This window comes from Cynoglossus semilaevis, chromosome 9 (assembly GCF_000523025.1).
Source record: "Cynoglossus semilaevis isolate Cse_v1.0 chromosome 9, Cse_v1.0, whole genome shotgun sequence".
NCBI classification, from domain to species: Eukaryota; Metazoa; Chordata; class Actinopteri; order Pleuronectiformes; family Cynoglossidae; genus Cynoglossus; species Cynoglossus semilaevis.
This window is the reverse complement of record NC_024315.1, coordinates 7,442,811-7,460,649: the sequence shown is the minus strand read 5'-3', so window position 1 is coordinate 7,460,649 and position 17,839 is coordinate 7,442,811. Positions and strand designations below refer to the sequence as shown.

The 17,839-nt window shown below is 40.6% G+C and overlaps 2 protein-coding genes across 12 annotated transcripts in view; one reads left to right on the top strand and one right to left on the bottom strand.

Annotated features, from left to right (window-relative positions):
- LOC103383701 (putative methyltransferase NSUN7) overlaps positions 1–5,664 on the bottom strand; it is a 26,189-nt gene extending 20,525 nt beyond the window's left edge. The window contains exons 1-2 of one of the 3 annotated variants that reach the window (XM_025058323.1): positions 4,743–5,664; positions 1,477–1,625 (exon numbers count right to left, since the gene is read on the bottom strand). The gene's annotated coding sequence lies outside the window, so the exon portion shown is untranslated. Of the gene's footprint in view, positions 1–1,476; positions 2,339–4,742 lie in introns of those variants that run through there. The other 2 variants (XM_025058325.1, XM_025058324.1) reach the window with 2 other exon arrangements.
- rbm47 (RNA binding motif protein 47) overlaps positions 1–17,839 on the top strand; it is a 27,456-nt gene that overhangs the window by 3,097 nt on the left and 6,520 nt on the right. For 8 of the 9 annotated variants that reach the window (XM_025058326.1, XM_025058327.1, XM_008316936.3 and 5 more), the window contains 2 exons: positions 16,439–17,318; positions 17,415–17,751. In XM_025058326.1, the coding sequence (XP_024914094.1) occupies positions 16,470–17,318; positions 17,415–17,751 (1,186 nt within the window). In that variant the 5' untranslated portion in view covers positions 16,439–16,469. Of the gene's footprint in view, positions 1–7,263; positions 7,786–16,438; positions 17,319–17,414; positions 17,752–17,839 lie in introns of those variants that run through there. The other variant, XM_008316935.3, reaches the window with a different exon arrangement.

The window sequence follows — 17,839 nt, the reverse complement described above, 5'->3', positions numbered from 1 at the left end:
AGTACCTGTCAGCACATGCATCAGTCATGTTATTCTGTAAATACTGACCAACTGGTATGTTGCTACATAAAAACAATGTCCTAACTGAGATATCTATAGGGCTAACCATTAGCCAGATAAATTAAAGTGATTTAAAGCTACATTTAAAGCTAAAATTTTTAAAAATAATTGTATCTAATATTTTACCACATTCTTCAGTTTTAAAAAAAAAAAATTATATCTAATATTTTACCACATTCTTCAGTAATCTTTTTTTAAAATCAGAAATCTATTTTTCATTCTGTTTCTGACGTGGAGGTTCTGACCGTTCCAGTCACAGATTAGTGCTGTTGAAAAGTAGCTACAATCAAAACTACCATGTGATGGAGCCTGTAATGCAAACGTGTTTTCATCCAAATTAAAGCCCTTTCACTACTTCTCTGTAATTCCCACATCATGTTTGATTTTCAACAACCTGTTCGGTAATTTTTTGGGGATAATTTCTAATATTTAAAGACAATTTTTCCCTCTATGCCTGCGCTTATTACTCACAATCCAAGCCTGATGAGTGACTTGTGCGTCACGCTGGAAAGTAATACTCAGTTGCTTGGAATACAACAGAGTACTTGGCTGACAGTTTAAAGGAGGTGCAGTGAACAATCACCTGTCGTACTCTGTGTTTTGTGTGTGTGTGTGTGTGTGTGTGTTTCTGTGCAGGTGCACATGTGTGCTCAAGTGTTAGTTCGACCGTACCAAGTCATCAGGTGGCTCAAACTGACTCCTGTCGATAACCAAAAACACATGTATTTCAGTGGTGGTCAGTCAAACCATGTGTGCGTGCGTGCCTGTCACTCAACAGCAGTGCGGTCCTACTGTAAAGTCAAATAATTTGTCAGATATTTATCTCTCAGACGGCTGTATCACATTCCACAAATGCACGGAAAAAAGGACAGACAATCATCTGAGGCAGGAATTTATGTGTCGAGTGTTTTTCCTGCCTTGTGACCTTAATGGTATCGTGTTTGGGCCAGCTCTAGTTTCAGGAAGACATGACAATGTTTGAGTGAACGGGAGAGAGGATGAAACGATGCAGTGGAAGAATCTCTTTAACCTAGAAAAGGTGTTAGAGCAGGAAATTGATTTGAAAACCAAGACGCATGAGGAAAAAAAGGCCCCAAGAAAAAGTATAGTGAATGTGTGTGTCACCTGGCTGTCACATGACCACAACCAGGAAGCACAGGTTCAGACAAATGCATGCGTGTGTGTGTGTGTGTGTTGGACAAAGCGGAGAGCCTAATCCACCTACCAAGAATTAGGGAGAAATGTAAAGCCTTTAAAGGAGAGAGAGAGAGAGAGAGAGAGAGAGAGAGAACCTGTTTGCACTGTTGTGGTGTTTATGAAACACCTGTAACTAGATCTAATCACCCTACCTCTCTCCCTCTCCCTCCCTCGCTCTCGCTCTCTTTCTGTCTCTGTTTGTCACAAAAACACACATACCTGGAAAGCACAATGGCCACATTCTTCCCTTCTATCGTCCCAGTGCACCTCCCTTTTTGGCTCCCCTCTGATCAGACCAAACACTGAGCAGCACCAGGCGGCGGAGGTTGGTGGGTGGGGTGGGTAGTGCAGGGTAGAATCTGGCTGCACTTGGAGGTAGAACACAAGGACTTATCAGATAGAAATAGAAATTGAATTGAGTCAATGACTTTTTATAAAAACAACTGCACCTGTATGTAAATGACACAAAATGCAGATGAATATAACTAACTAAGACACAATACTTCCTCTTCGATCGTCCATAAATCTTCTTCAGGGTCCTCCTCGTTTCCTCCTATCCAGCAGCTCAATCTCCAACATCCTTTTCCAAAACATGTCCAAACTATTTTAACCTTCTAAGTTTTTTTTATTTATTTAAATCTAATCAGGTGAAAATAATTCATGCACATTTTGCAGACATGCAGTGAGAAACGTTTCAGTTAAACACACACACATAGAATGAGCCAGTAACATTGAGCAACAGCTTTGCTTTTCTAAGAACGTGGCAGGACCGACGCACACTGTTGAGTGTGTAAACAGGTGACGTCCCCTCCCCTCCCAGGCTGCATCAACACTCCTCCTCCTCCTCCTTTGTCCTTTTGGTCCCCGTTATTCCCTGTTTCCCCCCACCTTCTGCCAGTTAACCTTTAACCCCTGTCTAACCCCTCCGTGCCCCCTTTACTCCCCCTCTGTGTAGTGACACTGCTGAGACCTCCATCCTCTCAGCCTTCCTGCTGCTTCTCTCCTCCCCTCCTCGGTCCTCCAGCCTTCTTCTACACTAATGCTGTTATCATGCTTCACTTCACTGGCAGTTTTTTTTCTCTCCTCCACTTCTTCACTCCTTTGTTGGATGGAGTAAAGTACGACAGAAGAGAAAAGAAATGAAGGACAAATACTGTGTCTATGACACAGTACTGCAGTACGAGTTTAAAGTGATTCCTTCTTCCATCGACATGTAAAACATTAAAACCCAAATGTACTGTGAGGAGCCCCCTGTTTGTGAGAGTGTAACAACACCATGTCCCCTGTTCCAGTGGTTAGGGAGTACACACACACACAGACACACACACACACATTCACACACACACTAGCATCCAATTGCATGCTCTAGAAAGGGCTCTTCTCTGCATACCTGTCGCTACACAATAAGCTAGTTGTCTGGACAGTAGTCCAAAGAGTCGAGGTGTACATTTTAGTGTGTGTGTGTGTGTGTGTGGGGGGGGCAGAGATTGTAGCTCATGATGAAATCAAAACCCCAACCACGCTGATATCTGGCTGAAACTACTTGACTATTTAAATGCCTCGTCGTCTGCTTCTTTGTGGTGGTCGGTGTGATTATTTGGTCCATTCAGTGGTTAATTGCATTGTGTTTCAGGTTTTCCAGTTTCTCGCCCCAGACCCTCAGTTCATGGGGTGGAGGGAGCGGGCACTCAGAGCAATGTTTATCTAATCTCCAGAATTGTGAGTTTAGGGGTAATTTGCTGACGGTGACTGACACTGAATCCCATTACCCTTCCATTCACCTCACACCCACATGGTAAATGACCTGTTCTGTAACGCTGCCTTCCTTCTCCTGACGTCTTTGTTGTACACTTGTTCACGTCCAGTCACTTATGCCCAGCGTCCACGGTGTTTGCAGCACTTTTTATGTCACACAACTTTCATAACCATAGACGCTGTTGCCAGGGCAGCTTTAGGGTTAAGTGTCCAGCCTGGAGACAAATCACCATGTGAACCAGATGACCCCACTGTATAGTAACAGGGAAGACAACCGACCACAGTCTTTTCCTCCATCTTTGTGTCTACCCCCCCTGCCCCCCGGCCCCCACCATCTGAGGTAGTATGTGAATCACACAGTACATTCAACACTGTCAGCCTGTGTGTCATCTTCACATACATCACATACAGTCGTGTTGTGTCTTTGTTTTTCTAATTATGTGATGAATGCACACCTGCCAACATGCCTCGTGTCGTCATCTTCAGATCACTCAGAACTATTGGCTTGACATAAATTATTATTCAGGATTAAACCAATCCTGAATAGATAATGGAATCCACATATGACAATGTGTTACATACAATTAGTTGCTCCTTAGATAATTGGTTCATAATTGCAGCAGATGAAAAGGTAAAGTTCCTTTTTTAACTGTGAGGTACGTCACGATAATTGTGTCGACGTTGTTATATTTAATTTAATTGGTAAAAACAAGGCTGCCAGTTGAATTTAATTTAATAGCTTAATCACAGACTCTAACTGACTGACAGTCATTAGTTGTCATCGGTAAAGTACAACTTTACCTCTCAGTTCCTGTTTAAATTGGTGTTAAACAGTGTTACACACTTAATCAATTAGGTACAACAACATGTCTGATCAAAATCCTGTTTAGAGGAAAAAACAGTATTGGCAGCATCGTTCATCCGTGGGATAGTGATACTCTACTGTTTACTGTGGTTATAATATGAGTCAGAGTTGACCTTATTTTGACATGACTGTCATTCATACACAGTTATCCTCCCAAAAGGTAGCAGAGTAACAGTGTTCTTACAGAGACTTCCTTATTTAACTAGAATTGTTAACTTTTTGAACATGCCTGTGTCACAACTCAAGCAATCCAGATACTAAAACAAAATACTTTCACTTATGAGTATTTAGTAAGAGTAATAGAGTATTTCCCTTTGAAGGCCAGTATAAGTCGATCACTCCTCAACATTCAAGTCAGTGCTTTTAAACCCTGGGTGTTTGAAGTCATTTCACAGGACTGTTCACACTGTTCCACCTGCTGCGATGTCGTAAAGGTGATAATATTTGAAAGTCGGATAATAAATGAGACCGCAGGACCAGCGTGCTGCACTTTTCTCCTTTTGCTCAGCCACTATATGCACTGCACAGATTTGACAAATCTTGTTTGATGCTCAAGGGAAACACATATAATAACCAGTGTGTACATAATTACTGCCCACAGGTGAGGTAATTACACTTTAAGGCAGTACTTGTTAAAGAACTCAGATGTAAAATGCTGATTTTTCTTTTGTGTAGATTTCAGTGCAGAAATTGACTGATTATAATGTGACAAAGTTGAAAAACACTGTATGAAGCCAATGTTGTTTAGTCTTAGAGTCCAGCTAAAGAAAACCGTTTGTTCTGACATCTGCTCAGATGTCTATTTGTCATCCACATGCTGTTAACACCCTGTCACATGACAGTTTCTGGGTCAGAGGAGTCATACCTGCTGATGCTGCACTGGTCAGTGGTCAGATAATAGTTGGCTCCACTGTGGTTCAGTCATGAGGATGACGCTTCTTGATTGGGGGTAGTTTTTTTTTTTGTTGTTTTGATTTTCAAGCATGTTTCTATCTTAAACTTGTGCCGTCTGTCCTTCCTCCTTCCTCGCATGTCTCCTTGACCTTGATACTTAGTACTCAGTGTTGTACCTAAACACACAATGCTGCTGCTCTCCCATTGGTTACTGACAAGCCATGAGTTCTGTCAGCTGACCGGATTCTAGGCAAAAGAGGAAACTTCTTTCATCGTGGAGGATGGGGAAAAAATGTCAGATACGGAGTGTGTGTGTGTGTGTGTGTGCGTGTGTGTGAAAGACGGAGAGAGAGAGGAGAGTGTGGTAACTAGGTAGAAAGGCTGTTGTTTTAGCTCAGAGATTTTCGTAACTAGGTCAAGGACATGAGGTTAATCTATGTGTCAGAGAATTAAAATAAAAAAATGCATTTTAAACTGATCACCTTTTACAAACACACACACACGCTCACACACATTGTGAATTGCCAGTAGTGTATTTGTCTAAAGTGTTAGACTCAAGGTAATGGCAATGAGAAAGTCATCTGAAGTTCGAGCGTGAAGGTCAAATCACTTTTGCTTTTTTAACTTCAGTTCTTTGTTTTCATGATTGGAAAACAGAAAAACTGAGTTCAACTGTCACTAACTGTCACTGACTTTTCAAACCTGTTTCAAAGCAAAGTTGAGAAGTTTGATTATGTTTTTCTCTCGGTGGAAATTATGACATTTTACTTTCGATACCGTGGTTGCATTTAGATAGAACCTGATTAATCCCTTAAGCTCCAGCAGCAGCAGTACAGCACCAGAGACAACAGTAAGAACACACAGATAAGTAAAGTACAATAAGTAGTAAGTAGATTAGTAAGTAGTAATCTCAATTATTATTTATTATATTTATATTATACTATTGTTATTACTAAACTAAATTAGTGTTACATATATATGTATACATATATACTTATATTTATGCAGCCATTATCACTAGGGGTTACTATACATTATATATGTCCTATTATATAGAATAGATATTAGTAATATATTTATTTATACATAGTAGTGGCGCTTTGGCCCAGAGGCAATGTCTCTGTCGTTGGTGTGGAACCCCAGAGTTCACCTCCTGGGCAAGATCGAATCCCGGTTAGGGACCTGTGTCTGCTCACTTTAGAGACACAAATTACTGCCGAGCTGCTCATGAACATCTTTTGTGTATATAATAATCTCCCACATGCTTAGACTTGAATGAAGTGAAAGAAAGTCACAACATGAAACTTCATGTTGATGTTTCCAAAGCCTGGAGTTTTCCAAAATTTACTAAAAAATGAATAAAAAGTTTATAAAATATATTTATAACAGCATAGTGTAGTGTCTGCCTTACACACAGAGGGTCCTAGGTTCAAGCCCAGCTCTATACAAACCACATATCCGTAATGGCGCCTCCTGTGGCAGCCTGTGCAAAGACTCACACTGGGAGTTTCCCTATTGTGGGACCAATAAGTCAATGTGAGGAACTAAAAGACTATGTATGTGATACTGGGTTAGTAATTGTTGTGTAAATTTGTCACAGTCTCGCAGTAATTTAACCTGTCTTTGGGTTGGAACGACGTTCTCATTCACCAAAGCTACTGTAAATACCTGTTTACTGCCACAATAAGACCTTTGCTTCAACTTTTTACGGCCTGTGGGGGGTGAACACATTATTCCATTTTTTTAAACTTTGAACCTGCTATCTTTGTGTGCCCTCTTTCCATCTTTCCTTCCAGCTCTGTCATTATCTTTGTGTGAGTGTGTGCGTGTGTGTTGTCTGTGTGTGCTGCCCAAAAGGTGTCAATCAGTGATTATGTGTCCTTCATTAACTGAGTCATTGGTTAATGTGTCACTTGTGCAGTGACACTTGGTCTCACACACACATGCACACACACACTGACCCACACGGGCTGGAGCAGACCGGCACACTGACTGATAAGAAAGTTAGAAACTTTTCAGTTATATACACTTCCACACATTCCGTTCTCCATGACCGTCCGTGTTTCTAGCATCTATGACTGGAATGTAACAACTCTGTCCTTTCTTTTCTTTTTCTTTTTTTTTTTGGTGCTAATAATAATAATAAATTAATATTCAGTTATCTAATCTTGTGGCAGTCTGTGTAATGATGTTTCAAGTAAACACTAGGGTTAGTTCACCAACAATTTTGTATTAAATTTGTGTCTCATTTCAAATGGAATATCATCCACTAAAACAGACATCAAGTTTGTTAAAGCTATGGATTGATGACACAACAGGTTACTGTAAGAGCTAACAAAGGAATGATGGTAATCACAGGCATTCATTCAAATTCAAATTTTTTGTAGCAGCCTTTTTTCATGGTACTTCTTTTTGTCCTACCCTAGAAATACTTAAAATAATTAAATAAATTTTTAATACAATAATTTATACATTTTTGTGGGTGTTAAAAATCATACAACACTCTAAATCATTTAATTAAAGTATGTTTTAAAATTATTATTTTTTTCTTATTTTTCCATCGGCTCATTCCCTGTATCGAAATAACAGTCAATCAACACAAATGTTACTGTAGCTCTGTCCTTCTACTCAGGCTTTGGCTCCTTGTGACTTTTCCATGATTGTTTTTAATCATCACCTTTCATCCCTCTGTCCTTTAATCCCTTCCCCACCTTTTTGTCTTTTCCTTATCTCTTTATAAATATAGAGTGAGAGAGAGTAAGGTGGGGGTTACCTGTGCCGGCTAGCTCCGCCTCTTTTCTCTGGCCACTCAGGCTAAGTAAACACTAAACCATCTTTGCTTACCTTTCCTCAGCCAGACTCATCAGGTAGGCTTAGAGACTGCTGCAGTCGGTCATCTTCAGGGACAATCTTATTTTACACAGTTTTGAACACACCAGCTGGCTTCTAAAAAGAAAACAACAAAAAAAGTTGGTCTGACCCTCGATATCTGCGACCCACAGTTTGGGATACAGGTATGGTATTACTATTTTCCCTTCTGTAGCTTTCTGTGTCAATTAGTGGTCAGGTGGTTTATATAGAAAATGATTGAAATATGTTCTGCTGTTAGTAAACTTTACCACAAATTTAAGCCTAAACGTCCATGTCTATTTGGCGTGTATGTTTAAAGATTCCGATGTACTTTTGTTAGGACAAATCTAAACGAGTGATAAAGGAAAATCTACAGGAAGCACCTTTTTTTTTCACAGTTAAGATATCTGGGCTCTGTTTTGTCTGCACACAGTTCATTTAGCAGGATGTGTCATCGCCAGAGTTACAACAAACAGAAAAGAAAGGGTTTGAACGAATCAGTGCTTGCAATAGAATTCAAGATGTTATGGTCCTGTATGGTGGAACCAGTGGAACCAGTAAAGAGGCAGGCTCTCTCGCTCGCTCTCCCTCTCTTTGTATCTGTGTTTGAGAGAGTGTGTTTAAGGTGGGGGATAAAAATGCTTCATTGACTAACCAGAGACTCTGGTATTATTACCTATTGACTTCCGGGTTGTTTGTCATATAATGTGTGGACTTTTGCCCAAGCTGAGCTGAGCTGTTTGTTCTGTGAATATGTGTGGGCTGGAATATATGCGTCTGTGTGCACGTGTGTGCACAAGCAACAGAAAGACTGTGGTTTGGTGCTAAGCTTTATTCATATCTAGCTGACAGTCATAGAACCAAAGTTATTTTTTGTTGCTTGGCAGAGATACTCAGAAATGTCACGTTGTTTTTTTTATATTAAATTGTTATTTCAGCTGCATATTTCTGTAACTGTGGCATTGTGGGAGTCTGACACCCTTGATCTCCGCTGTGTTTGTTGACAGGGTGGACCCCTGTTTGAGTTTTTCAGTCTGTACCAAGGTTAGCCTGTGTGTAGAAACTGTGCAACCGCGAAGGACACGGAAACACCAAATTAATAATTTGTGTTTGTTTCTCAAAAACATCATGTCTCCATGTGGTGTGAAAAAAGGCCCAGAGGAAGACTTTCAAACAAGTGTCAGGGACATGGTCAGTGTCAGACACAATCATTTGAAACAATGTCTGCTCAGAAAACCCAGAGGCACTTGTGGAATGTTTGCCTAAGAAAACAAAGTCTCAGTCAGCTAATGCTAAAGCCAGAAGAGGTCAACTGTATTTGGAAACACTTTTAATACGTATTCAGGTATTTCAATCATGAACTGGAGCTCCTTTATTAACTATAGCTCAGGCAGCTAGGCTAAATGCTAAAGTCAAACTCAAATCACTGCTAAAGGTGTTGAAAACAACATGTTGTGATTAAAGCCCTTTTTTAATTATTATTTTTATTATTTTTTAAAGTGAACAGAGGTGCAGGCTGTGATGGTAGATAAAATTCTCTTAGAATATAAGAAACTAGAAACTTCCCTCCATGGTGAAGTTGACCTGAGCTACAGGCGGCTACAGTCACACTCCGTCTGACCTGAAATTCTTCAGGCCAGTTTCACTTTGAAGGGCTTTCTACCTTAGAGAGGAAGGACAGGACAAGGACACTGGAGAGACTACACACGGTACTCAGACACGCAGACTCCCTCTCTCTCACACACAGCAAAGACTTTTTCTCTGCATTATCCTTGTTCTTCTCCGTCCCAGTGGTGCTCTTATAGGTTGAGTGAACCAGGGGAATGAAGGTGACAGGTGCATGAATAAACAGGGAGACGTGAACAGTAAAGAGACACCAGAGAACAGTAAAAAACAAAACAAAACAGAATTGCTTAGAATTATCTGGAATAAATAATCTCTTTATTTAGCACTTGGTTGTTCTGTAAACCCATGTCAAAGTCGTCTTGAGTTCTTTAACCCAACCAATCACAAGCCAAAAAGTAAGGAAAAAATGTATTATTGTCGTAAGAAAATAAACATTTTATTTGAGGCATTTGTGCTCTGCCTTACTAGTGTTGTATTATCGACAGCAAAAACAACCAGATTTCAGGATTAAACTCCATTATTATAAAAAAAGAGGGGAAACATTCTTACTGGTTTGAACCGGTTTCTACTACAGAGGAGCCTTCTGTTAACATAACCTTAGTTTGCCTCGTATTTAAATTTTAAAAAGCTCAGTTAAAGCATTAATAAGTTAAGACACCCAGGAAATAGTTAGTTAGTTTATTAGTTTATTATAGGTTAAGGGTTGGCAGAACAGTAAAGGGTTACAAAACCAGGCAAAATAACTTATGTTAGCCAAACAGCTTAGTTAGCTTTTAGTTTTGAAAAAAAAAAAAAAAATCAGGCAAAAATATATATATCAAAAACAAATTACATTTCAAAGCTACACTAGATACTTTTAGCAAAGTAGCTACAAATATTTTTGTTAATACACTTGTAGTTATGTCTGGATAGGCAAGGAATAGCTACAGGAAAGGCAAAAGCTAGATACAATGTTAGAGGCAAAAGGCAAAAGCTAGATACAATGTTAGATTTTTAAACTGCTGAGTCATGGTAAAGGAAGCAGCCATGTTGAGATGACGCAGCTCGTTCCTCACCCATCAGTTTTGTGACCGCCCCCCTCCGCGTCCTGCTTTGTGCTGATGCAGTCAGCACAGTGAACCATGGCCTAAGGACATCATGTGTCTGTAGGAGTCAGCCACAGTTCTTACTTCCCTTTCATCAAGTGTGCTGTTTGTTTAAACTCTTAAACTGCAACTGATGCTGATTGTGTGTGAGTCTGTGTGTGCGCGCGAGTAAAATACATTAAGAATGGACTACCTGTCACCTTCACAATGTCCTGTACATGGCAGGTTTGCTGACCGGCCTGTTTAAATGTAAATATCCATGATTTGCTTACCTTGACACAGACGGTTATATGAAGTGTGAAAACCTCTCAGGGACAGTTGACAATAACTGTCCTCTCTTTTCACACATTTTTATTGTGATTACATTTCACGTTGTCCCTGTTTATATGTTGACACCTTCGGTGGAGGTCAGTTTCAACCACATCCACCTCTGTGGTCTTACTATGTCTGTGTTCAAAGGTACTTTTGAGTTAACTGAACATGCTACTCATTTACTCATATAGGTGACTCATAATGATCCTGGATGACAGCCATACACCGTTTGGACCAGAATACTTGTTTGTCCAACGTTTCTGTCTAACGAGCAAATTCCACTGATTGTGTTTGTGTGTGCGTTGCCTTGTTGCGGTCCTGGCTTTGCTGAGAAACCTGTAACGGTAGAGAACTGTGTTCATCTCATTGTTTCAGTCTCCATTAAAATGTCAGGGCTTTTTCATGAAGTCGTTAGGCAGGAAAACCAAAGATGATCGTCACGATCACAGCTTTTTTCCTTTGTTGCCTTGTCACCCGAGAAGGGACTAACGCACCTGTTTCATACATGACTGATGACCTCAAGCAACACTAACAGCATGTTTATAGAAAACACAACTGCAGAAAAATCACGCTGTGCCCTCCATGTGTAATGTACTGTGGGTTCATGCTGTGGCTTCCCCCAACTGAAAACAAATGTGATACCCTAACAACAATAAGTGTTGGCTAGAGTTGCTTTGAAAAAAAGAAAGAAAGAAAGAAATTATCCATAAAGAGCAAACAGGTTTTATATGTGTACTGAGAGCCAAGGCACCAAAGCAATGTAGTAGAGCTACAGGTGGCTGGGAATACATGTTAGCACCAGAAATTTGTTAACAGTTGAAACATGGACTCACATTGGATTTGTGTCCATTTGTGTCTGCTCTCAAGTTCAACATGAGAACCAAGGGCCATCCACTGTTAAAACATCAGATTTATTGTATTTTGTTCGTTTGTATCTTCCTTCCCTTCTTCCTTCCACTGATACTACCATAACATGAACAGTTGAAGAGTTATAAAATATCATGTAATTGTTGATGTGTATTTTGGAGTATTATACATTTTGTCCAAATGACCAAATCTATACCCCCAGCCCTCTTTCGGGTCACAACCCACAGTGTGAGAAACACTGTTTCAGCAATAAGGAACTCCATCAGCCCATTGAAACCTGATTTTAAACCTGATTGGAGCAGCTTTTTCTGCATCGTAAGCCTGATGAATGATTTACAGAATCTGTTGAAGAAGTAATAGGAGCTGGCAGGTAAATGTTCTGTATCTTCACAGTTTGTGCTGTTTAACAGTTAACTGCTGACCTGATGTGTCAATGGTTGAGTTTGTCAGTCATTTGAACTCTGAAAACGTCTCATGTGCCTGAGCCCCACTGTAATTGGCCCTCACTAATGACCCACAGTTAAACTTTAATTCGAACGACCCCCTGGACTCTGCTACAAACCACATCACCCCACCCCCCACCCTGCACCCGCTGCCAAAAAAAATACCTTTACTTCTGTATTACATTTCTCTCTCTCTCTCTTTTTCCTCATTCTTCCTTCTTCAGTACTGTAAAGAATACAGTCCACCCACACCTTCATATTCAGATTGCTAGGCACCCACACACACCTTGGTGGACACACCTTTTTGGCTATAATTTATATTCAGTCCAGTCTTTCTGATGTCACTGTTGTATGACTTGCTTCATCATGCAAACGAGGCCAAGGTGAAACTCCCGGTGCCTCGGTCATTCTCTGTCATTTCTAAGACATTCTCTGTATTTCTATCCACCCATCATTCTCTTTAGTACTCATGCTAAGAAGCCTTTCTTCTTCCATTCACGCAGTTGTCAAAGGAGACGGTTTCAACACTCGCTGAAATAAAGAACTGTGCAGACAGCACTCACACTGTTTTTATCTCCATCTCTCTGATTCCTCCTGATCTACTTTTCATCCGTCTGTCTTCTTTGCCTTTTGAATGAGAGGAATCTTTCAGCAGAAACTCTCGTCAGGCTTTTTTTGCTCTCTTGACTGCTCAGGAAGGTGTGTACTGTTTGCTGAAGTATAGCCACGTCAGGAATATGTTACGTACATATTCTGTGTGTCATGTATTTTTATGAATAAAATACACACACACACACAAAGACACACACATTTGCATGCGTTCACACGCATACAGCCACGCATATACTCTCGGATTCAAACAGTTGACATCTAGTGCTGACATGACAGATTACTTACGGCAACCACCCACACCACCACCCCACCCTCCGTGTCAGAATGTTCAAATGTCCTTTCACAGCAAAAACATGAGGAAGTCTTTAGAATCATTTCTGCGAATCTAAGCAAGGCAAAACTATATTGAAGAAAACATTCAGGAAATGTAACTTTATAAGTCATGATTATCTTCAACTCTTTATTTTCTGTGGCAATGTACAATTTTTTTTTCAATTGGTGACCTTACCATGAAATGGTTTCTTTATGAGACAACACCGTGCATGTACCTCAGTCACAATGAAAGAACTATTCATTCAAGGGTCTTTACATTGATTTATTTACTATTGTTGAATAACAGCAAACAGTAATGATATAATATGATTATAATAAAAATATTATTTTTAGTATTTTTTTATAGTATTTTTCTTTTAAACTTGAGTGTAGAATTAAAGTACCTGCTTTTGCTCCACCTTCACTGAGTGTGTATGTGTGTGTGTGTGCAGAGGAGGCTGCCCTCTATGGCGCTCAGTGCCCTGCTGTACCTGTCTCTCATGGAGGTGGACTAACACTCCCAGAGCAGGCAGCCAGACAGTGGAATGCTGTGAAACAACAGTAGCCATATCTACTACATCTGATCAACCTCTGCTTCTCCTTTCAACCACCGTCCATTTGCTTTCAGTCTTGCTTCCTTTTTTTTTCTTACCAGTATGCATTAGTGATGTTTGTCATTGGCTTGATTTGTAGCGCTGTTTAGATACAGTATGTGATACAGTATGTGATACAGTATGTGATTTACCACATCAGAATATAAGCTGATGAAAATGCTATCTGTTGATTGTGTGTAAAATGCAGATACATTTTGGTGATAAGTCAATCCACTTCATCTATTCACGTGTTGAAAAGATGGCCGCCTCTGTAGACATGTAGAAATCATTAGACTGGTTCATCACTTCCCCATAATAAGAAATAAATGGAACTAAAAAGGTTCACATCTGACCTTTTTAGCTTTTTATCATTATACTCCGGCAGCAAGTGCTTTAATAAAGCCATGGCCCATTGACTTATATAGAGAATCAGACATTAAAGAGCATCACAGGGTCAGTGTTTACAGACTACAAGGCTGTAAAAGTTTTCCTTTTTGCTCATAAAACCCATTTCCCCAGTAACCTGCTGTTAACATGTAAAGAATCAGGTGTTTCCAGCCATAAACACAATTTAAAAGGCAATCTCTTTGAAAATGACTGAACCACCATCATATGCTGGCTCTTCTGAAGAACCTTTGTGCTGTTGAACTTTGTCTCACAGACATATGGGCTGCAGTATATAAACCTATGTCTAATGGATAAAAAAAATCGAAGTTATCTAGGTAGTTTTTACACAACTGAAACGCCACCTGTGTAATTTCATACTCTCTGTGAATGAACACGACAAGAGCTGACTTCACTAGAGTTAATCATTTACATGTCACAGCCTCAGACACACACACACACACACACACACACACCCACCTAGGTTTGCACTGCCATTGTTTTGGGGACACTGCAATAACAGCCTCAGTCAATATTTCATCCACAGACTGAAATACTGAAGTAACACAGTAATGCAATGGACATATGCTGGTCCATGAGACTAGTTGAGGTTGAAACAGATCATCATAGTTTCACTTCACTTCTGTCACATTTCCTGATCTTCGCCTAAGAAAGGAAGCCCTCGTGTCAAGAACAGTCAGCACTAAGGAAGTTAGGAATATCTTACAGTTGTCGAAAGCAGGAAGCAGGTTACCCCACACCAAGACTGAAAAGCAAATCTGTCACATGTTCAACAAACAGAAAGTGCCAGAAAATGTCTTTTCATGTGGACTGGAGTGTGTTTAACCCCAGTGTCACATAGCTCCTTTTTTTACAGAGCAGAAACTCACAGTGGATATTGTCCTCCCTTTGTCATTAGTCTGACGAGATAAGGCTGATAGGAGAGTAGTCATGTTAGCACTTCACACGATGGAGAGGAACAGGGGATGTGTGTGGTGCAGAGTTGTCGACGCTGAGGCACAGCCATACACAAATAAGTCATAAAAACCAGACTTAGAAGGAGAAAAGGGAGTGAATGAGGGAAGGGAGGTACTTCTCCTCACGGGTCACGGTTGATTTCTTCATTATGAGTTAATTTATTTTTCCAGTGTTGCCTAGAAGTGTATTTTTATGTTGCCAAAGGTCAAGGTGACCTTTGTCAACATAAAACAGACTGACAGGAGGAAGGACACAGCGTTATCCTGTTTCTACCTCTGTCCTGAGCCTCTTTCTTTTTAATCTGTTTTTATAAAGAACAATAGATGCTCAAAAAAACTTGGTACATTTATACATTCATGACCACACTACATTACTCTACATCTGATATCATCGTGAACCTATTGTAACCACAAAAATGTAGCTTACAAGTGAATGGGTGTGTCTTTGATTATCAGTGTATTAGGTCAGGTCAAATGGGTTTGTGCATTTCAAGGTGGCTTGGATTTGTTGGCTTTGTCTTCCTGTTGACTAATCAGACCTTTTGTATTTGTCCTATTAACATATGTAATCTACATAAAGAAGAAAATGTGTGTTCTATCCATGTGTTGTCTCTGTGTTGTATGCAGTGTGGAGCTTGAGAGATTTAAAATACTTTGGATTTTTCCGTACTGAATACAAGCCGTGTTTAAAAAAAAAAAAAAAAACTAAATAAGAGGTTTATGGTTGGAAAGCCGATTTCTGAATGTCCTCTGTTCAAGGCTGCACCTCTTAATGATGTGGCACACACACACACACACAGCCTTATCTACCTGCAAACTGTATGACTTTCTTATTGATAAGGGAGTTGAAAGTCCAGCGTCTCAACATGAGTGTGTGTTACAGATGTTTGTGTAAAGGTCATTTATATACCAAACCTTTCAGAACGAAGAAGTCAAGTACTAGCTGGAATTGTTGTTTAACTGGAGGTAAACTACATTGGTTTACTTGTTAGCTTCTAAGTTAGCCTAATTAGCCACACAATGTGCATGTGACCCTGCTGTACTCCGTGAACCTTGAGCTGGAGATTTCAGGGTTTTGTGGCACTTCATTCTTCCTGATGGGGGTCATAGGTCAGCATGGGATCTAAGGAACTCAGCAAAACAAGGCTGTAAAACTGCTGATAAGGAAAGACACCATGGGATTTATAGATGTGTGTTGATTGGTTAAGCATGACTGCGCCTGTAAGTTCATCATGATTTTATTTGATCAAGTAGCCATGATGAGGTTTTTCTGTCAAAAAATATAAAAGTGTTTCCAGCCAGCAGGTCTTAGTGGGCTCTAGAGGGATAAACCTGGGCTGCAAATATGGGTTTTATCAGTTATCATTGTGGTCAACTTTTATCCATACGGGTTTAAACAGAGTCTGAATGGGTTTCAGGTCTGTAGGCAAGTTCAATCAGACTAAAGTTTTTTAAATATGCAGGTGAAATACATGTAACCCAAGTGAGACCTCCGTATGAGCTCAGTTGCTTCTCATGTTTCCTTGTTTTCTACCATGGAATTTTTTTTTGTTTTTTGTATTGGCACCTTTGAGTGTATATTAATTAATCCTTTTGTTCTTTCTAGGCCCCAAACCTGATCGGTAGGTTATGCCAGAATGACAGCCGAAGATCCTACTTCCTCTTCAACCATGAGCAACAACTCCGTCCCATCCAAACCCGCCAAGCTGCCCAAACCCGCCCCTGGTGCCTCACAAATCTCTCTACATGGACAGATGAATATCCCTGAGGGTATGGCAGCCGGTTCCAATGAGGCTGCACTGAAAGCATTAGTAGAGCGCAGTGGCTACAGTATGGTCCAGGAAAATGGACAGCGTAAATACGGCCCTCCTCCTGGCTGGAGCGGCCCAGCTCCTCAGCGAGGATGTGAAATTTTTGTGGGTAAAATTCCACGAGATGTCTATGAGGACGAGCTCGTGCCAGTGTTTGAGTCTGTAGGTCGTATTTACGAGATGCGGCTGATGATGGACTTCGATGGGAAGAACCGTGGGTATGCATTTGTAATGTACACAGAGAAACATGAGGCTAAACGTGCAGTGCGTGAGCTTAACAACTATGAGGTGCGACCCGGGCGGCTACTGGGAGTCTGTTCCTCTGTCGACAACTGTCGCCTTTTCATTGGTGGTATTCCAAAGAGCAAAAAGCGTGAGGAGATTCTGGAAGAGGTTTCTAAAGTAACAGAAGGCGTACTGGATGTCATAGTTTATGCCAGCGCCGCAGACAAAATGAAGAACCGTGGCTTTGCCTTTGTAGAGTATGAGTCACATCGTGCAGCTGCCATGGCTCGCAGGAAGCTGATGCCTGGACGTATTCAGCTCTGGGGTCACCAGATTGCAGTAGACTGGGCTGAGCCAGAGATTGATGTGGATGAAGACGTAATGGAGACTGTGAAGATCCTTTATGTCAGGAATCTAATGATGGAGACTAGTGAGGAAACCATTAGACAGGTAGGATTAAGTGATCATAAATATTAGTATTTAACATCAGATTATGGCTTTACATTCACCAAGGCTAAAAACAACCCCATGTTCTCTACCATGTAGGTATTCAGTCAATGGAACCCTGGATGTGTTGAACGTGTGAAGAAAATTCGTGATTACGCCTTCGTCCACTTCACCTCCAGGGACGATGCTGTCCTAGCCATGGACCACCTTAATGGCACAGAGGTGGAAGGGTCGTGCATCGAGGTGACACTCGCCAAGCCGGTGGATAAAGAGCAATATTCACGTCAAAAGGCGTCAAAGGGAGGAGTTCCTGCCACTCCAGAGGCAACTCAGCAGAATTATGTATACCAATGTCAATGTGAGCCCTACACGCTGGCTTACTACGGTTATCCCTACAACACCCTGATTGGACCCAACAGAGACTACTTTGTGAAAGGTTTGAACTTTTGTTTTTGCTTTTGTTCAAGTCAGGATAATGTGTAGAAAACATTTGGTTCGCTAAAAACGTACTTCATTTTAATGTT